The 17,030-nt window shown below is 39.1% G+C and overlaps 1 protein-coding gene across 8 annotated transcripts in view; it reads right to left on the bottom strand.

The window, feature by feature from the left end:
* ESR1 (estrogen receptor 1) overlaps nt 1-17,030 on the bottom strand; it is a 296,248-nt gene that overhangs the window by 156,105 nt on the left and 123,113 nt on the right. For all 8 annotated transcript variants that reach the window (XM_014569514.4, XM_006114974.5, XM_089777297.1 and 5 more), the window contains one exon: nt 7,619-7,809. In XM_014569514.4, the coding sequence (XP_014425000.1) occupies nt 7,619-7,809 (191 nt within the window). The remainder of the gene's footprint in view (nt 1-7,618; nt 7,810-17,030) is intronic.

Raw genomic sequence — 17,030 nt, 5'->3', positions numbered from 1 at the left:
CTTTTACTCTAGTTCAGACCAGCAAGTAACCTGTGCCCTAAGCCAGAGGGAAAAAAAGGCAAAAACCTCCTAGGGATTCTGCCAGTCTGACCCACAGGAAAATTACTTCCTGACCTCAAACATAGCAATCCATTAGACCCCAGCATGCAGGCAAGACCCACCAACTAGACAGATAGGAAAATAATTCTTTGTAATAATTCAGAGATCTCCCCATCCTGTGTCCCATTACCAGCCTTCGGAGATGCTTACTAATAGCAATTAGAGAGAGGCCACATGCCATTGTAGGCAATCTCATCATGCCACCCCTTCCATAGACTTAACAAGCTCAGCTTGGTAATATATTAGACTTATTGCACCCAGTATTTCTCTTGGAAGTCTGTTCCAGAATTTTATTCCTCTGATAGGGAATAACCTTAATTTAATTTCAAGCCTAAACATCTTCATGTGTAGTTTATATCCATTTGTTCTTGTGCCAACACTGGTCCTTAATTTAAGTAATTGGTAATATGGTTGGCAATCTTTCATAGGGTGTGGTTTTTGGTTGTTACTGCCACAACTGAGTGCTCTCTCCTTTTTTCCCCTCTTACTGTGATACTAAGGGGGCATCTACACAGCAGCCCAAATTTGAAATAAAATATGCAATTTGAGCTGCGCAAATTACGTATCTTATTTCGAAACTATTTCAAAATAGCTTATTTTGAAATTTGGTATATCTACACAGTGTTAAATTTTGAAACCATCCCTTATCCCTCATGCAACGAGGTTTACCAGGATGGTGAAATAGCACATCCACTATTTCGAAAAATATTTCAAAATAACGGGCAGCTTATGTAGACATGGGGTACCTCGAAATAGCTGAGCAGTGTAGATTTACCCTAAGCAGCCTTCTGGCCATGCAAAAATTACTTATCATGACAAATGCACTTGATAGAATAATTTGGATTATTTATTAAGTTCTAACAATTTATTTAGATGCTAAGGGGTTGTTTTTTTAAGTTCTCATACACAAATAATTCATTACCATCTGACCTGCATTTGTAATAACCAAGTCGAACACAGTGCTACAGAATGAATAGAATGTTGAGCACCATGCACAGACTGACTTCAGCATATAGACTCAAGACCTAAGGGCAAAGGATATGATGACAAAAAGGGGGTGAGGAAAATCTAAATTTTTCCAGTTTAGATATGTCATCATGATATTGTTGTAAACATCAATGATATGGAAAAGAGGGTGTTCAGGACATGAAAAAGCAGATAGGATGAGCACAGGGTAACACTCACGCAAGTTCCTACCACTGCAATAAACCCAATTCCCAACTCATCTATACAAGTGACACCATCACCTAACCACATAAGCCACAACATCAAAAGCTCATACAACATGCACATTCTCTGATGTGATCTAGGCCATCAAGTGCCAGCAATGCCATTCTGCCAATGTTTATTGCCCAGACTGGAGAGTCTCTACGACAAAGGATAAATGGACACAAATCAGATTTTAGGAACTGTAACACACACCTGTAGGGGAAAGTTTTAACCTGCATGGGCACTCATTAATGGATTTAAAAGTAGCAGTTTTTCTCCAAAGGAATTTCACAAGCCAACTACAGAAAGAGAGTGTGGAATTGATATGCAAATTTGACACTTTCCTTCAGGCTTAACAAAGACACCAACGGGGTGGCCCATTATAAAACCAGTCTACATGTAACTGACATCAACAGCTAAGTACGGGACACTCAATTAGCCTCATTAGCACCTACACTGCTATTAACAGGTACATGTTTTTCTTTCTTCTTTCTTTTTCTGTTATAATTCTGATCGTCCTCCTTTTTTTTTCCACTCAAGCTCATCTGAAGTGGGTTTTGCCCAGGAAAGCTCATGGTACTTGTGACATAGTGGGGTTTATGTTCACTTTTTAGGTGGTGGGTGATTCCTACTGTCCTGTGCTGTTCTGTTGTAACTCTGTGTGTATGTGTGCTTTACTTTCCCTGGGCACTGCACTCGTGTCCAGCTGGGGATGGGAATGTTGGGTGTGGCTCTCGCTGAGGGGAGGCTGCCCTTACCTGCCCCATTTTAGCACATACACAACAATACTCAGGCTGACCTGTAATCTGAGTCTGAGTGGAGGGAGCAACTAGGTGACACCTTGCCCAGGATTCTGAGCGAAGGCAGGTCAGAGCTGCTTCCAGGCTGGGGGACGAGTTGCTGGGTGTGTGAGCTCTGTTATATGGCAGAGGATGCAAGGAGGGGGCCCAGGGTGCTGGCTCTTGGCCCCCGTCTTCCCAGGTTGGATTGTACTAATTGCTTCTGGTTCCTGTGTTGACAAGTCTGTGCTACACTGTGTCCATGTCAACAAATAAACCTTCTCTTCTGCTTGTTGACTGAGAGTCACATTTGACTGCAGTTGGCGGTGCAGGGCTCAGTGACTCCCTCACACTCTGTGACAATACTATATATTTGTTTTGTTAGTCTCTGAGGTGCCACAAGACTACTCGTTCTATCACTATAACAGTTTATCTCAAAGTGGGCTGCTATTCTCATTGGCTAGAAATGGCAAACTGGAGCCCATGAGAGCTGCGAGGTTCTGTAGCTATGGGGCCTTTATATAAACAAAGCAGAGTGGCCCATTAGCAGCTTTCCCAAAGCAAGCCCACAGCCCGCTTTGAGAAACAATGCACTATAATACCAATACTTTCAGAAGTACTAGCCATAGGTAGTACTAGGCAGTGATACCTCATTTTGCAGTTGTGTATTTGATTATTTTCCTAAGTGAAGTAATCATTGAATTCAGACCAGTTCTCCAATTTATCAAGGCTAGTTCTAATCCTTCAAGTGTTTGAACCCCTCCCAGCTTTGTGTCATCTGCAAATTTTATAAACATTCTCCTCTACTCCATTATTCAAGTAATTAATTAAAATGACAACTAGAACCAGATCCAGGAATGTCCACAGCAGGACTCCGCTACATATTCCCTCCCAGTTTTCCAACAAGCATTGATAACCACTCTTTAAATACAGTCTTTCAACCAGTTATGCACCCACCTCATAAAAATTACATCCAGACCACATATCCCTAGTTTGCTATGAGAATATGTCATATGGAACTGTATGTTAAAAATTTAGCTATAGCATGCCTCCTGCTCCTCCCACCTATCCACTAACCCAGTAACCCTGATAAAGGAGCCAATTGGGCTGGCTTGGCATGATTTGTTCTTAAAAAATCTATGCCTGATACTCCTTGTAAGTCCATTATCCTCACGATGCATACAGATTGTTTGTACAGTAAGTTGTTTTTCCAGTATTTTTCAGTATTTTTCCAGGTATCATATTTAAGCTCACTAGCCTATAATTGCCAGGGCCCTCGTTCTTCTCCTTTTAAAAGATCGATACTAAGTTTTTCCTTCTCCAATCCTCTGGAACCTCACCCATTTTTTAGGAATTCTCAGAGGTAATTGTGATGGGTTCTGAGATTGCTTTAATTAGTTCCTTAAAACTTTAAGGTTAATTTTATCAAGCCCTTCCAACTTAAATACATTTAATTTATCTCAATATTCTTTAACCTATTTTGGCTTGCATTCCTTCTGCCTTGTTGTTAATATGAATTGTGTTAAGTACCCTTCTTAATGAAAAAAGCAAAATGGCATTATAAACCTCTCCCTCCTATATGTCATCAGTAATTAGCTTTCCTTCCCTGCAAAGTAGAACACTTACCACTCTCCTTCAAATTTCTATAACTCCTAATGTAATTTAACAACCTTTTATTATTGCCTTTTATGTTCCTTTATAGGTGTAACTAATTTTGTGTCTTAGCCTTTGACTTTTATCCCTAACATGTGCATGCTCTTTTGTGTTCCTCCTTAGCAATTTGTTAATAATTCTATATTTTTATTTTTAAGGTCAATAAAGAATACCTGATGGAGCCATGCTGGCCTCTAAATATTCTTTCTATTTTTCCTTGAAATTTGGATTGAGACAATATTAAAGGCACATCTTCAAACTGAGAAACTGCCAGCTCTTCTTTTTCCCCTTATATTTTTTCTATTACACCTACCCACCAGTTCTCAGTTTATTAGTGTGGGTAGGTGTAATAGAAAAAATGTATTACATGTATTGTCCTTCCTTCATAATCACTTTCACCCTGATAGCCTGGCATATTCAGATTCACTAGCAATTCCCTCCTGTTAGTCAGAATCAGGCCTAACCTGTCTGTTTCCCTGATTACTTCCTTCACTTTCTGAAATGAAATGTTGTCTCCAATACAGTCCAATAACTTACTGGAAATTTTGGTTTTTGTCATATTTTTAAACATACCTGGGTAGTTAAATTTCCCATTACAACTAGGTCTTATATTTTGGATATTTCAGTTATTTGTTCAAGAAATACCTCATTGTCTTCCTGATTTAGTAGTCTGTAGGAGTCCTCCACTATGACATCACTCCTTTTTTTTAACCCCTTTTATTTTTTTCAACTGGTCTGCCTCTCACCATCTCATGGACCTCAGAATAAGTCTATTTATTCTTGATGTATAAAGCAAAACCTTCTTCCATTTATCCAGCCAGTCCTTCCTGAACAAACTAACAAACTATGCTCCTTCATACCAATATTCTAGTCATGAGTCACATACTATGTCTCTGTCTTAATAGAAGACTATTAAACAAATTAAGGAAAGAAGGGATTTCCTGCATAACAACACAAGGTCAAAGAATTTCACCTGATAATCGCTGCATCATTACTTCTCTTTGATCTATAATATTCCATCCAAAAAAAATACCCGTGATTGATTTAAAGACTTTAGGGTGTTCCAAAAGTTATTTATTTTTGCTGTTAAAAATATGAAATTCATATCTAGTCTGAATTTATCTAGTTTCAACTTTCAGCCATTTAATTTCATGTCTATTTTTTCTGTCAAATTAAGAGAACTCTATTAGAAATATCTTCCCTTTGTAAGTACTTGTACATCATGATCAAGTTACTTCTTAACCTTCCCTTAGATAAATAGACTGAGTTTCTTTAAGTGGCTCATTGCAAAGCATATTTTTCAGACTTCAAATCACTCTTGTAGCACATTTTCTCAATTTTTCAATAAAGTAGTAAGTTCTGACATTCAAGTCTGCAAACTTCCTAAATGAGTGCTCTGTCACTTGAGTTCAAGTATTGGCTGCATGATATAAGACAAATGAGGAGCATCTTTTCTATTTTATCCTCCTCTCTTCAGAAGTGGCAATGAAATGAGATAGCTTAACATCCTTTATATCTCTTCATTTATATCTTAGAGCTATGAATGTTTATAGAGAAGGCCAATTCATTGGAAGAGCAGTGGCCCAATAAAGAACATATGAATAGAACTAGGTACAAATTGTTTCTGCTCTGTGAAAATTTGATTGTATGTGAGAATCCCATACTGAATCAGGAGAATGTCGAAAATTCTCAAAATGTTCAAGAACTAAAACTCCAGAATATTCATTTTCAGTAATCAAAAGGTTCAAATAATTTTGAAGTGTTTTCATTTTGAAATATTTTCCTTGTTTCGGGAATTTTTATTTTTTTCCCTTCTTTCATGGTCTCTATTCTAAAATTTTGAAATGAAAAGTTGCTTTAGCTCAAAAACCTGAAACTTTCTGGATTGACAACATTAAAATACAGCCAGTTTGATAGTATCAAAACTTTCTATTTTAACTGAAAATATTACAAGTCAGGCACAGAGTAATTTATTAAATCCAACATTATTTCATGAGCAGTTTCAGTTTAGACAAAATCGATTGAGAGTGGGAGAATTTTCTGACCAAATCTACAAATGAATTCTTTCACAGATATTTCTCCATACTCTGTAATGTAGACAATGCAAACTGCAGGAACTGAAACACACAATATTTCACATAAGAGCCTTTCCATCCATCTCTTCCATGTATTCAGCAAAAACAATAATTTTCTATGCCACCTGTAACTAATGACTCAAATGGTAAACATTTAATTATGGAATCTGTCATATAAACAAACTTATGTTAATTCATTTAATTTATCAAGAGAACTTGATTTAACCATGTCTCCCTCTCGCCCCCCTTATAACTGAGCCATGCCTTTGTTAATTTTACTAAGATAATATAGATGAGCTTAGGAAAGCAGAAATAAAAGTGATTAGTAATCAATCACTACCACTGAAATCCTTCCACCAATGTAATTGAAAAATTACAAAAACACTTTTCCTCCAAAAACATGAGAGGTTTTGCTCAGGACATTTCCCTCATGTAAGTGGTAGCTGTGCAAAGAGACAATAGCCTTGTGACAGGAGATTATTCTATGTTTAGGTCAAAACTTGTGTGAAAACAGCTACAAGAGTCTGCTGTGCTCAAATGAGCAGGAAATCTCAAACGTATAGAGGCCACCCACATTTTACGCATGGTAGGCTGTATTCAGAAAGAATCTGAGTTGTTTCAGGCTGTGTCTAAATTATCAAGTTCTATCGGAAAAAGATATGCAAATTACAAACCGCAACTTGTATATCTTTTTCTGCTTTTCTTCCGAAAGAGGCTTTTCCGACAAATGGCCCATTTATACTGAGCCAAATGTCATGGGAAAAAGCTTCTTTGGGAACATCCCTTCTCTTTTGAAAAGGAAAAAATTAAAAACAACAAATAGACTAGTAGCACCTTAAAGACTAACAAAACATGTAGATGGTATCATGAGCTTTTGTGGGTGCAACCCCCTTCTTTAGATGATTTCCTTTTCAAAATAGATTGTGTTCTGCAAATAGTTTGGATGGGAGTGATATGGAGAGAGTCACCCTCATGTTGTTGTTTTTACTTTTATGGCTGTTGGTTTGTCTTGCCACTTTGTATCACACAGAAAAATCCTGTCACAAAAAACAACAACCCCAAAAATGCATTGTCCAGGTAAATACCCATAGAATAAATTGCACCTGAGAAAAGTAAAATTGAAATATAGAAGTTAAAGCTACTGAATGACACCCAGGAATGTTGTGGGTGTAAAGTTTATGTTGGGCAAATCATTTGACTTCCTGATATTTAATTCAGCTCTGCTCCAAATTTGGATAGGTATTTTGAAAAGAAAACGTCTCCTTTATTCTATTTGCATTCAAAAGAGGTGATGCCTTGGTCTATCTTTCTTAATCTAGCACTGAATTTTATAAGAATATATCAGTCAGTAAGAATTAAGGTGCACTCTGACAGGGAACTCAGAAGAAAGGGTTGTTTCAGATAAGGAGTATTTATTTAAAGAGAGGTGCACTGTATATGGGCAAAGAGAAGGCAGGAGGAAGAAAGAGAACAACCCAGCAGCATTGAACAGGATTTGGCTTAGTGTTTTATTTTAAATTAAATTCCTTACCAGTGCCATGATGAGACATACACAAGCCCCAAGATAGATGGGAGAGGTGTTTTGTTTGTTTTAATCTTGGACTGATTAATTATAATGTTACTAGTACATTTATATAATTTACCAAACAGGGACATAAATACATTCAGATGAGCATGGTGGTTGTCAGTTCGTGAAAGAGACTGTTTTGTTCTTCAGGAATCAATCTGTAGTCTCAGCACCTTCACAAGCACACAGTTCCCTGGGAATAAAGAACTTGCCAGTACACTTCCCCAAATTATTACCTTGAATGCTTCTTTTGAAGAAGGCCTTACAGCCCTCGCAAGACCAGACTCCATAATGATATCCTGAAGCATAGTCATTGCAGACAGCACAGTAACGGGTTTCCTTGGTGGATTCCATGGACAGGCTGCCCTTTTCACTGGTGCTGGACATCCTCTCCCTGCTCCCTTGGCGCCTGTTATCTGAGCTTGGCCTGTAAAATGAACATTCGGTGAATGCATTGACATTAAAAAGTCTCATCCTCCCCCAAAAGCTATGAGGCTCTAAGAGAGAATAGCATGCCTATGTTTCCAAATACCAGTATGTCAACCTGGTGGCACTCTCTCTTGTTTCCAGCTGCTGAGCTACATTACAAGATAAACACTTTAACATTATTTTTACAGGTAAGCAATTGCCAGAGACGTGTTATGTGACCCCAAAGCGGAAAGGAGGAAAAGGAATAGGAATGGAAATGATCTGGGGACTGCAAATGGGAGGGAAAGTGGCCATTGAGACATCTTGTTGAGACATGGTCCACACAATGAAAATATTGTACCACAAAGCTATTTTGAGAAATAGAATGCAATGGGCTGACACAGAATCATGAACCAATACCACTAAAATTATTTGTGTTACTATTTAACATTTTATCCACTTACCAAATAAAAGCTTATTTAATTTTCAATTCTTGAACAGGTGTCAGTTATCTTACCAGGATCACATGACTTTGTCCTAGCCAACTACATTGTGCTTCTGAATCTAACAAATCAGACCTTCCCTCCAGGTTTCTCCTTTAAGGGCTGACATTTTGTTCTTTTCCCCACTTACTGCAGCAAAAATTCCTGTTTTGTTTTGTTTTTTAAATGAGACATCTGGAACAAACAGTAACTTTGAGCTCCTAGCCAAAACTCTGGAACAATTCTCCAAAGACTCCCAGTCTCAAATTCCATCTTCCTTTCAACTAGCTAAAATCCCCCCAATTTCTCCTGCCACTGTCCTATCTCCCAAGTATCCACCCAAAATTTCCTGGAAACATTCCCACACCACTCCCAACTGCTACCACTCATACCTGTCAAAACTCTTGTGCCTTCCCTAACCAAATTAATTGACATTGAACTGGCAATCAACTACTTGTGACTTACGGAAGTCGAAAACAGCTGTGAACAGTGAAATGCTGATATGCCAGAACTCTGGCTTTCTGGAGGTTCTAGAAAGTATGCAAGTGTCAGAATTCCTGACACCCTAAGTATGACCAAAATATGCAAAGTAACATGCTTTCGGATGTAATTCAAATTTAAAAGGAGATGATATTGGTTAAAAATTTATACAGTAGTATCCATTTATTTATATAGTAGTAACCATTCTTCCTCCCTTCTTAGGTCTACTTTTAACATTTTCTATTTTTTCCCTCATGCCACACTTAGAGGCATCATTTATTGTCCTTCATTGCTATGATTTTTCCCTTTGAAGCTGTTTTACCTCAGTGTCTCATTTAATTACATCCCTTGTATCATGTCACTTGACTATTACTTCTAACATGTTGCCTAGATTTATAATAGGTAAATGAAGTTGAGAACTAATTAAACCTGCATTTTTTTAAATTTCCCTATATCCTTCTACCACATCAAAGCTGCCAGACTATCCCTTCCCTTCCAACATATGCAGTTGCCAAACCTACTGATACCATTACATAGTGAAGGAGAAGAGACACCTCCACAATCCAGTTTTGCTGCTTTTCTGAGATTCCAAACTTTCCCAGTGGGCCAATTGGAAGGGAAAATACTTCACAGCAACAGGGCCAGCTGAAGAAGTGGGTAGTGCTGGCAGGGAAAAGGAAGACTAGTTTGGAATTGTAAGCAGAATTCATGGCTTAACCCTGCCTCAGTGTGAACACAGATCTTTCTTCTTGTCCCCTACCCTCAGCAGCCTCAACATAATGCAGGAAATTAACTGGAAGGATTTTCTGAAGTTTTCAGCGAATTCCAATGAAAATAAAAAATAATCAAAATACCTATGGCCATATTTTAACAATGATACCCTATACACCAGTTTAGGTGGATGAGATTATGCTTTTTATTATTAATTACAATGATTAATAGATTTCAAGTCTGAAAGGGATAATTATGATCATCTAATCTGATCTCCTGTGTAGAGGCCAGGTGTTACAAAGTATTTTATATAATAGACACTCAATAAAGTTTGAGGATAATACCAAGCTGGGAGGGATTGCAAATGAGGGACAGGATTAATATTCAAAATTATCTGGAAAACTGGAAAATGATTTTTTGTAAATAGGATGAAATTCAATATGGACAAATGCAAAGTACTCCTCTTATGAGGGAACAATCAGTTGCACACATATAACATGGGAAATGACTGCCAAGGAAGGAGTATGGCAAAAAGGGATCTGGGAGTCACAGTGAATCACAATCTAAATATGAGTGAACAGTGTAACACTGTTGCAAAAAAAGGGGACACAACATCCGGGATGTATTACCAGAAGTGTTGTGAGGAAGACACAAAACAATTCTTCCAATTTACTCCTAGAGTAACAGGACAGATGTGGACAAATTGGAGAAAGTTCAAGGAAGAGCAAGAAAAATTATTAAAGGTCTAGAAAATGTGTCCTATGAGGGAAGACTGAAAAAACTGCATTTGTTTAATGTGGAAAAGAGAAGATTCAGGATATAACCATTTTCAAGTACATTAATGATTTAGATGGAGACAGGAGCAATTATTCTCTGAAATCACTGATAACAGGACAAGAAATGAGCTTAAATTGCAGCAAGGGATGTTTAGGTTAGACATTGGGAAAAACTTCCTGTCCAAGTGATTAAACACTAGAACACATTTCCCAGGGAAGTTATGGAATCTCCATCACTGGAGATTTTTAAGAGCAGGTTAGACAAACATCTGTCAGGGTGGTCTAGATATACCTTAGTACTGCCATAAGTGAAGGGACTGTACTAGATGACCACTCAAAGTCCCTTCCAGTCCTATGTCTCTATGAAGCTAAGCAGATTGAGCTCCTTAAGTCTATCACTATCAGGCATGTTTTCCAATCCTTTGATCCATATCATGGTCACTTTTCTGAAGCCTCTCCAAATTTAAAGACCCACTTCTTAAACTGTGGACACCCAAAATGGAATAGTATTCCATCAGCAGTGGCATCAGTGCCAAAAGCAGAGTAACAGAACCTCTCTGTTCTTCCTCGAGATTTTCCTATCTACATATCCAAGGTTTGCAGCAGCCCTTTAGGCCACTGTGTTGTGTGGTAGAAGGTCCCAATCTGCTGATTATTCACCATGACCCTCAAATCCTTTTCAGGGTCATTGCTTCCCAGGATAGAGGCCCCTATCCTGTAAGTATGGCCAAATTCTACATTTACATTTGTCTCATTAAAATGTACAGTGTGCTTTACCAAGTTTACCAAGTAATGTAGATCTCAATTTATAGTCTGAATTATTTCCCACTCCACCTGTTTTTAGGTCACCTGCAAACTTTATCAATGGTGATTTTATGTTTTTTTTCAGGTCATTGATATAAATGTTAACTAGCATAGGATGAAGGACTAATCCCTGCTTCTGCTCAGTGATGATTCTCCATTTACAAGTATATTGAGATCTGTTAGCCAGTTTTAAACTAATTTAAATATGTACCATTTTCGATCATTCAAGGTTGCTGCGGTGGGGGGGAGGGAGTTAACCAAAATACTGAGTAATATCAAGTCAAATGCCTTACATAGGTCTACGTATGTTCCATCAGCACTATTACCTTTATCAACACATTTGTAATCCTATCAAAAGAAAAAAAAAAGGTTGTTTGACATGATCTATTTTCCAAAGATACATGCTAATTGGCATTAAAACATTACACACCTTTCTTTTTTTTATTGAGTCCCATATCAACCACTCTGTTACCTTCCCCAGTTTCAATGTGCCTTGCCTCAGCTTCCCTAATAACAGAAACAGTTGCAAGAGAGAAACACAGTGTATCCACTGTGGGGATTCCTACAGCTGTGAACCACTCATGGGAATGAGTGTTAACTGAAACAAAAGTGGGATTAAATGTTTCATTGCTATTGCCACGTGCTAATTACTGCTGAACCACTTGTCCCAAATAGCAAGCATCAAATGTTTGCCAGCTATTCTAATTCAGCTGTACAGGGCTTACTGCAGTTAAGGACAAGTCACTTTTTAAAAAGGTTGCAGTAAAAGGCATCATTATTTCAGCAAACATTTGGCGACCTTCAATCATCAGGGTAGTCTACCAAACCATTTTAGATCACACCACCTAAGTCATGTAAGAGCCTAAATCCTATTAATGGGCTTTGGACCAGGCCTTATTCTCTACATTCTACATTCATACTGGAGCTCACCGAACACACCTTAATGATGCCTTCAGTGGTTCCCATGTTTGAAGTAGGTTAGGATTTCCCAGTGACAGTGAATTTAAGCAGAGTTTTTAAAGGTTCAAAGCCTCATTAATAAACACATATACCTAAGGTTCTTTCTTCATTGTGTTTTTGATGGGATAAGAACGATTTTATTTTTTACCAAAATGTTCATGTCATTTCTGGAAAATGCATGAATAAACTGTAATATTGCAACAGTGTTCTTATCTTGTTAGTTACAGAATCATATAGCACTAAGACCAAAATGGAAGCAAGAATGCATGGGATGAAGATTGAAGTGAGTCAGAATTTATGACTGTGTGCACCTGACATTATGCTCATATTATAGACAGCTGCTTTTTCTACTCCATAATTTGGGATTGCTCCATTTTGGTTTGGATTCAAAATTATATTTAAAAATCTGAAGCAATACTGCCATATATCATTCGGTTGCTTCCAAACATTGCATCAAGATTCTTGGGTGTGGTTTAATGCTGTTGTAACATGAATATCATGTATAAAAAAAGCCCCAGAAATCTACAGCTGAATCTTGGTAATTCACTATGACTATTGAGACCCATTGCAAATTAATAAACTCGGGGAAATACAAATAAGCAAATACTTAAAGTGGAGATAATGTGTCATAGACTATGCTTTGTTTATTTGACAAGTATGGTTTAGTTTTAATTATTTATGTTATTATTTCTTGTATTATTTATATAAATACATTTCAAGGCAGGTTATCAAATTAATAGTAATATTTTCTGCAGTATAATTTGCAAGTATAATGGACTTATAAGAACACCATCCTTCACTATAGCACAACTTTACCTGAAATGTGGAATCAGAACATCTTTGTGTGCAAATTTAAGGATGTGAAGATTAATAAAGTGCAATCGAGAACGAAGATACAGTGCCTTATTAACATACTGCCTTAACAATCCATCTTTAAATAGATTGATAGGACCTTCCAAATTTATGACTTAGAAAGAGACCTCACATGGCTCTTACGTGGCTTCTGATAGGGTACATACTGTGCAAAGCCCTGAATGGGTTAATATGGGACTCAAGAGGCCAATTATCCAGCCAGGCTGCTACTGGAAGGTGGGCCAAACTTAATTTAGCATGAGTCCCAGCTAGGTGATTAAGCAGAGAAACTCTAGAGCAGAAGGAGGCTGTAGTCCCAGAGAAATTTTGCAGTCCCTCCATAGGAGGTAGAAAGGTCAGAAAGAGTCCCAGAGGAGAGGAGGTGAGAAGCCTCCTCTCTCCAAAAAGCAGCCTGAAAAGAAGGCTGAGAAGGAGAAGGGGTGGGGAGGACAGGTTTCTCCAGGAGCAAACTGAAAGCCTAGCTGACAAGGGGCCCCTGATGACTTTCAGCCTGTCTGAAATCCCGAGTGAGGGGAGGAATGTTCCAGGACTAACATCATGGGGTTGACAAGGGGCAGTCCTTAGCAGCAGTGGCAACTGCAGAGCGGAAGGAGTTTATTAGGGAGACTATGGTCAAGGGCTTAGGTAGAGTCAGTAGCCCCAGAAAGGGCAGGACTCAAAAATGATCTGGCTGAAAGGCTAGGGTGCTCTTTTGGCCAAAGTTGGCTAAAGGACAGTGGAGGAAACTGAGGCAAACGGCGCTGTAATGCCACATTCATCCAGGAGGGGGTAGTTGAGGAAGCAACTTTGTATATCATCTCAATATTGTGCAAGCCACACGACTGTAACAGATCCAAGACAACATTTCAGGGCCACCCAGAGTGGGGGGCAAGTGGGGCAATTTGCCCCAGACTCCGGGCCCTACAGGGGTCCCCATGAGAATGTCTGAAGTCTGAGGTCTGAGACAGGGAGTGCCAGGAAAGGGCCCCCAAAATTGCTTTGCCCCAAGCCCCCTGAATCCTCTGGGCGGCCCTGCAACATTTGGGCCGTATCAAAGATGAATTTTCTGAAATGAGTGACTTTCAGAATAGTCTTACATCACATCTCTTATTAAAAGTTGCTGCATATATCATAGCTGTGAGATGTAGATGGAAAAACTACGAAGGTAGATAAGGCCTTGTCCCGGGATTAATCTCTGTGGCTGCATCTAGATTGGCATGATTTTCCGCAAATGCTTTTAACAGAAAAGTTTTCTGTTAAAAGCATTTTCGGAACAGAGCGTCTAGATTGGCATGGACGCTTTTCCGCAAAAGCACTTTTTACGGAAAAGTGTCCGTGCCAATCTAGACGCGCTTTTCCGCAAAAAAGCCCCGATCGCCATTTTCATGATCAGGGCTTTTTTGCAGAAAACAAATCTGAGCTGTTTACACTGGCCCTTTTGCGCAAAAGCTTTGCGCAAAAGGGACTTTTGCCTGAACGGGAGCAGACTAGTATTTCCGCAAGAAGCACTGATTTCTTACAGTAGGAAGTCAGTGCTTTTACGGAAATTCAAGCGGCCAGTGTAGACAGCTGGCAAGTTTTTCCGGGAAAAGTGGCTGATTTTCCGGAAAAACTGCCAGTCTAGACACAGCCTGTGTGTGGGTGTGTGCAGGTGTGTGCACGCACGTGCATATCTATGTGTGTCTTAAGGCATTTGGACACTGGATGGCACTGATATGTGAAGAAATCAGTTTACTCCTTAGAGATGTGGAAACATCAGGGCTACGTCTACATTGGCCCCTTTTCCGAAAGGGGCATGTTAATTTCAGAGATCGTAATAGGGAAATCCGCGGGGGATTTAAATGTCCCCTGCGGCATTTAAATAAAAATGTCTGCCGCTTTTTTCCGGCTTTTAGAAAAGCTGGAAAAGAGCGTCTACACTGGCCCCGATCCTCCGGAAAAAGTGCCCTTTTCCGGAGGATCTTGTTCCTACTTTCGGAAAAGGGGCCAATGTAGACGAGCCCCAGCAGTTGAAAGGATATTATAAGACTGAGGCTACAAAACTGAGTTTTCTTCTAGCTGTGGTATAAAAATGGTGATCCACACCTATATCTACAATACTTGAAAAGAAATGGTCCAATCCTGAGCTTCAAAACTAATGGGAAACTAAGAAAAAATCCTTACTGACTGTCACAACATACCTGAAACTATGTACACACTCCACAGATGTATAAAGTAGTGTTATCCAATATTATATTCTCCAGTGAATGTACTGAACCCCAACTGGTTAAACTTCACGGGCATAGTACAAGACGACAAATACTAGAGATGTGATTCACATAGAGTAATGCTCTAAGCAGGCTCTACTACAGTACAATATGGGAGGAATTCATCAAAAGAATGAAATTGCTACTGAACAACAATATAGATGTTGCTGTTTCATTTATTTACTTACATAGATATCCACTGCATCTATGAGCACATTCTCTACGCATTACATTTTTGTAACGACAGATTAATAGTGCAATAAATCTTTAAAACAAATCTCCAGGAGAGCCCAACAATACAATCTAAAGGCATACTGCATTGTTAGACTCTCCATCCCTCCCAGAAACATCACCACTCAAACATCCCAGCTCTTGTCCATCACAATGAGAAGCAAACTGCACTGCCACAGACCTTGCACCAGAAATATGCTGCTGCCAACCCCTCCCACTTATTGCAGAGGCCTCAATGTCACAGCTCAGTGGCTAGCGACTGGGCAGCATGAAGCGCAGATGCAATGTGCTCCCCGCAAGAAACCACATTTGGCAGGAGATACAGTTCAGAATGATTTTCAAGAGTAGCCTCACAAAGAACACATTACAACAATCTGACCAAGAGGTATCAAAAGCACTGATGATAGCACCATGTCCATTCCAAAAGAGAAGGACACAGCCTTTGTGTGACTTTTGGAACTGAAAATGAAAGGTTCCCCATTGTACAAAGCAACACATTGGACTTTTATGATTTAAATTGAAAATATTCTCTGGATTTGTATTATGACCAGATTATACTCAATAGGTGATTGGAAAAAGCCACTGTTGTCTCTCTGTCCAGTCTATTTTATAACTCCTTTCTGTAACAGGCTAGCAAAATCTATTCAGAAAGCATCTTGCAAGCAGGTTGTTCCTGCTGACTCACAAAGGCAAACAGCGCTTATTAACTCTGCCCCGGCTATACTAAATGGGGAGTCTCTTTAGGCTGAGGGCTTTAGGCTCTGGGTTGGAGATGTCCTGCAGTAAAATCCTAGGAACAGCCTAGTTCAGATGAGAAAACGTGGGCTGAATTGCGTGTTATGTTAGTGTTGTTTCAACTGCCAATAAAAAAGCAACCCCAGAAAGAGGGGTCAGTTTGGAATCTAACCCAGGATCTCTATGACCTGTGCTAAAATGAGGTAGGAATTCAATCTGTTCACAACCAAGATAAGAGGGTGGCTCTCAGGGCTTGCTGAGAGAAAGGGGACACTTGTTATGGAGCAAGAGAGATGCAAGTTTATGGGATTCCCAGATTTGCAAACAGGACTTGTTCACATTTACAGGATTAGACTAATGTTCTGTGCCTATCACACCTAAAAACCAAGACCCATTTCAAATGTAACAGGTCTAGATGGGATAATGTGTAGTGTACAGCTTTATTCATCACGAGTATGTATTGTTCTACTATCCAAAATAGAATTAATACGATTCTAGAATATCAATTTCATTTGATACAAAAAGGCCCCCGAGGTTTCCAGAGTTGTAGTCCTGGTTTAGTATATCATTTATTAATCTAGCCTACACTAGGATGCCCTAGTTTCACCTGAAGAAGCGGTGGTGCCCACAAAATCTCATGATACCATCTACATGTTTTCTTAGTCTTTAAGGTGCTGCTAGACTATTCGTTGTTTTTTATGTTTTTCCAGTTACAGACTAACTTGGCTACCCCTTTGAAGCTTTTTTTGAAGGACAGTTTCAGTGTCTCAAACACCTTCAGTTAAAACCATATTTTGTCTAAGTTTCACAGGATCCAGACTAGTAACCAGCCGATGCACTCCAAGAGTAACTCCCTGCTGCAGTCATGCCATAAGTACCTTTCTCTGCCAACCTCTTCCTCTCTGAACCATGCCAGCCCCCTGCCTGTGTGTATGAAGCACAACATGAGACAATCCACAATTC

This window comes from Pelodiscus sinensis, chromosome 3, assembly GCF_052426305.1.
Source record: "Pelodiscus sinensis isolate ZL-2025 chromosome 3, ASM5242630v1, whole genome shotgun sequence".
NCBI lineage: Eukaryota > Metazoa > Chordata > Testudines > Trionychidae > Pelodiscus > Pelodiscus sinensis.
The sequence above is the reverse complement of the archived record's forward strand: the minus strand, read 5'-3'. Positions and strand labels throughout refer to the sequence as shown.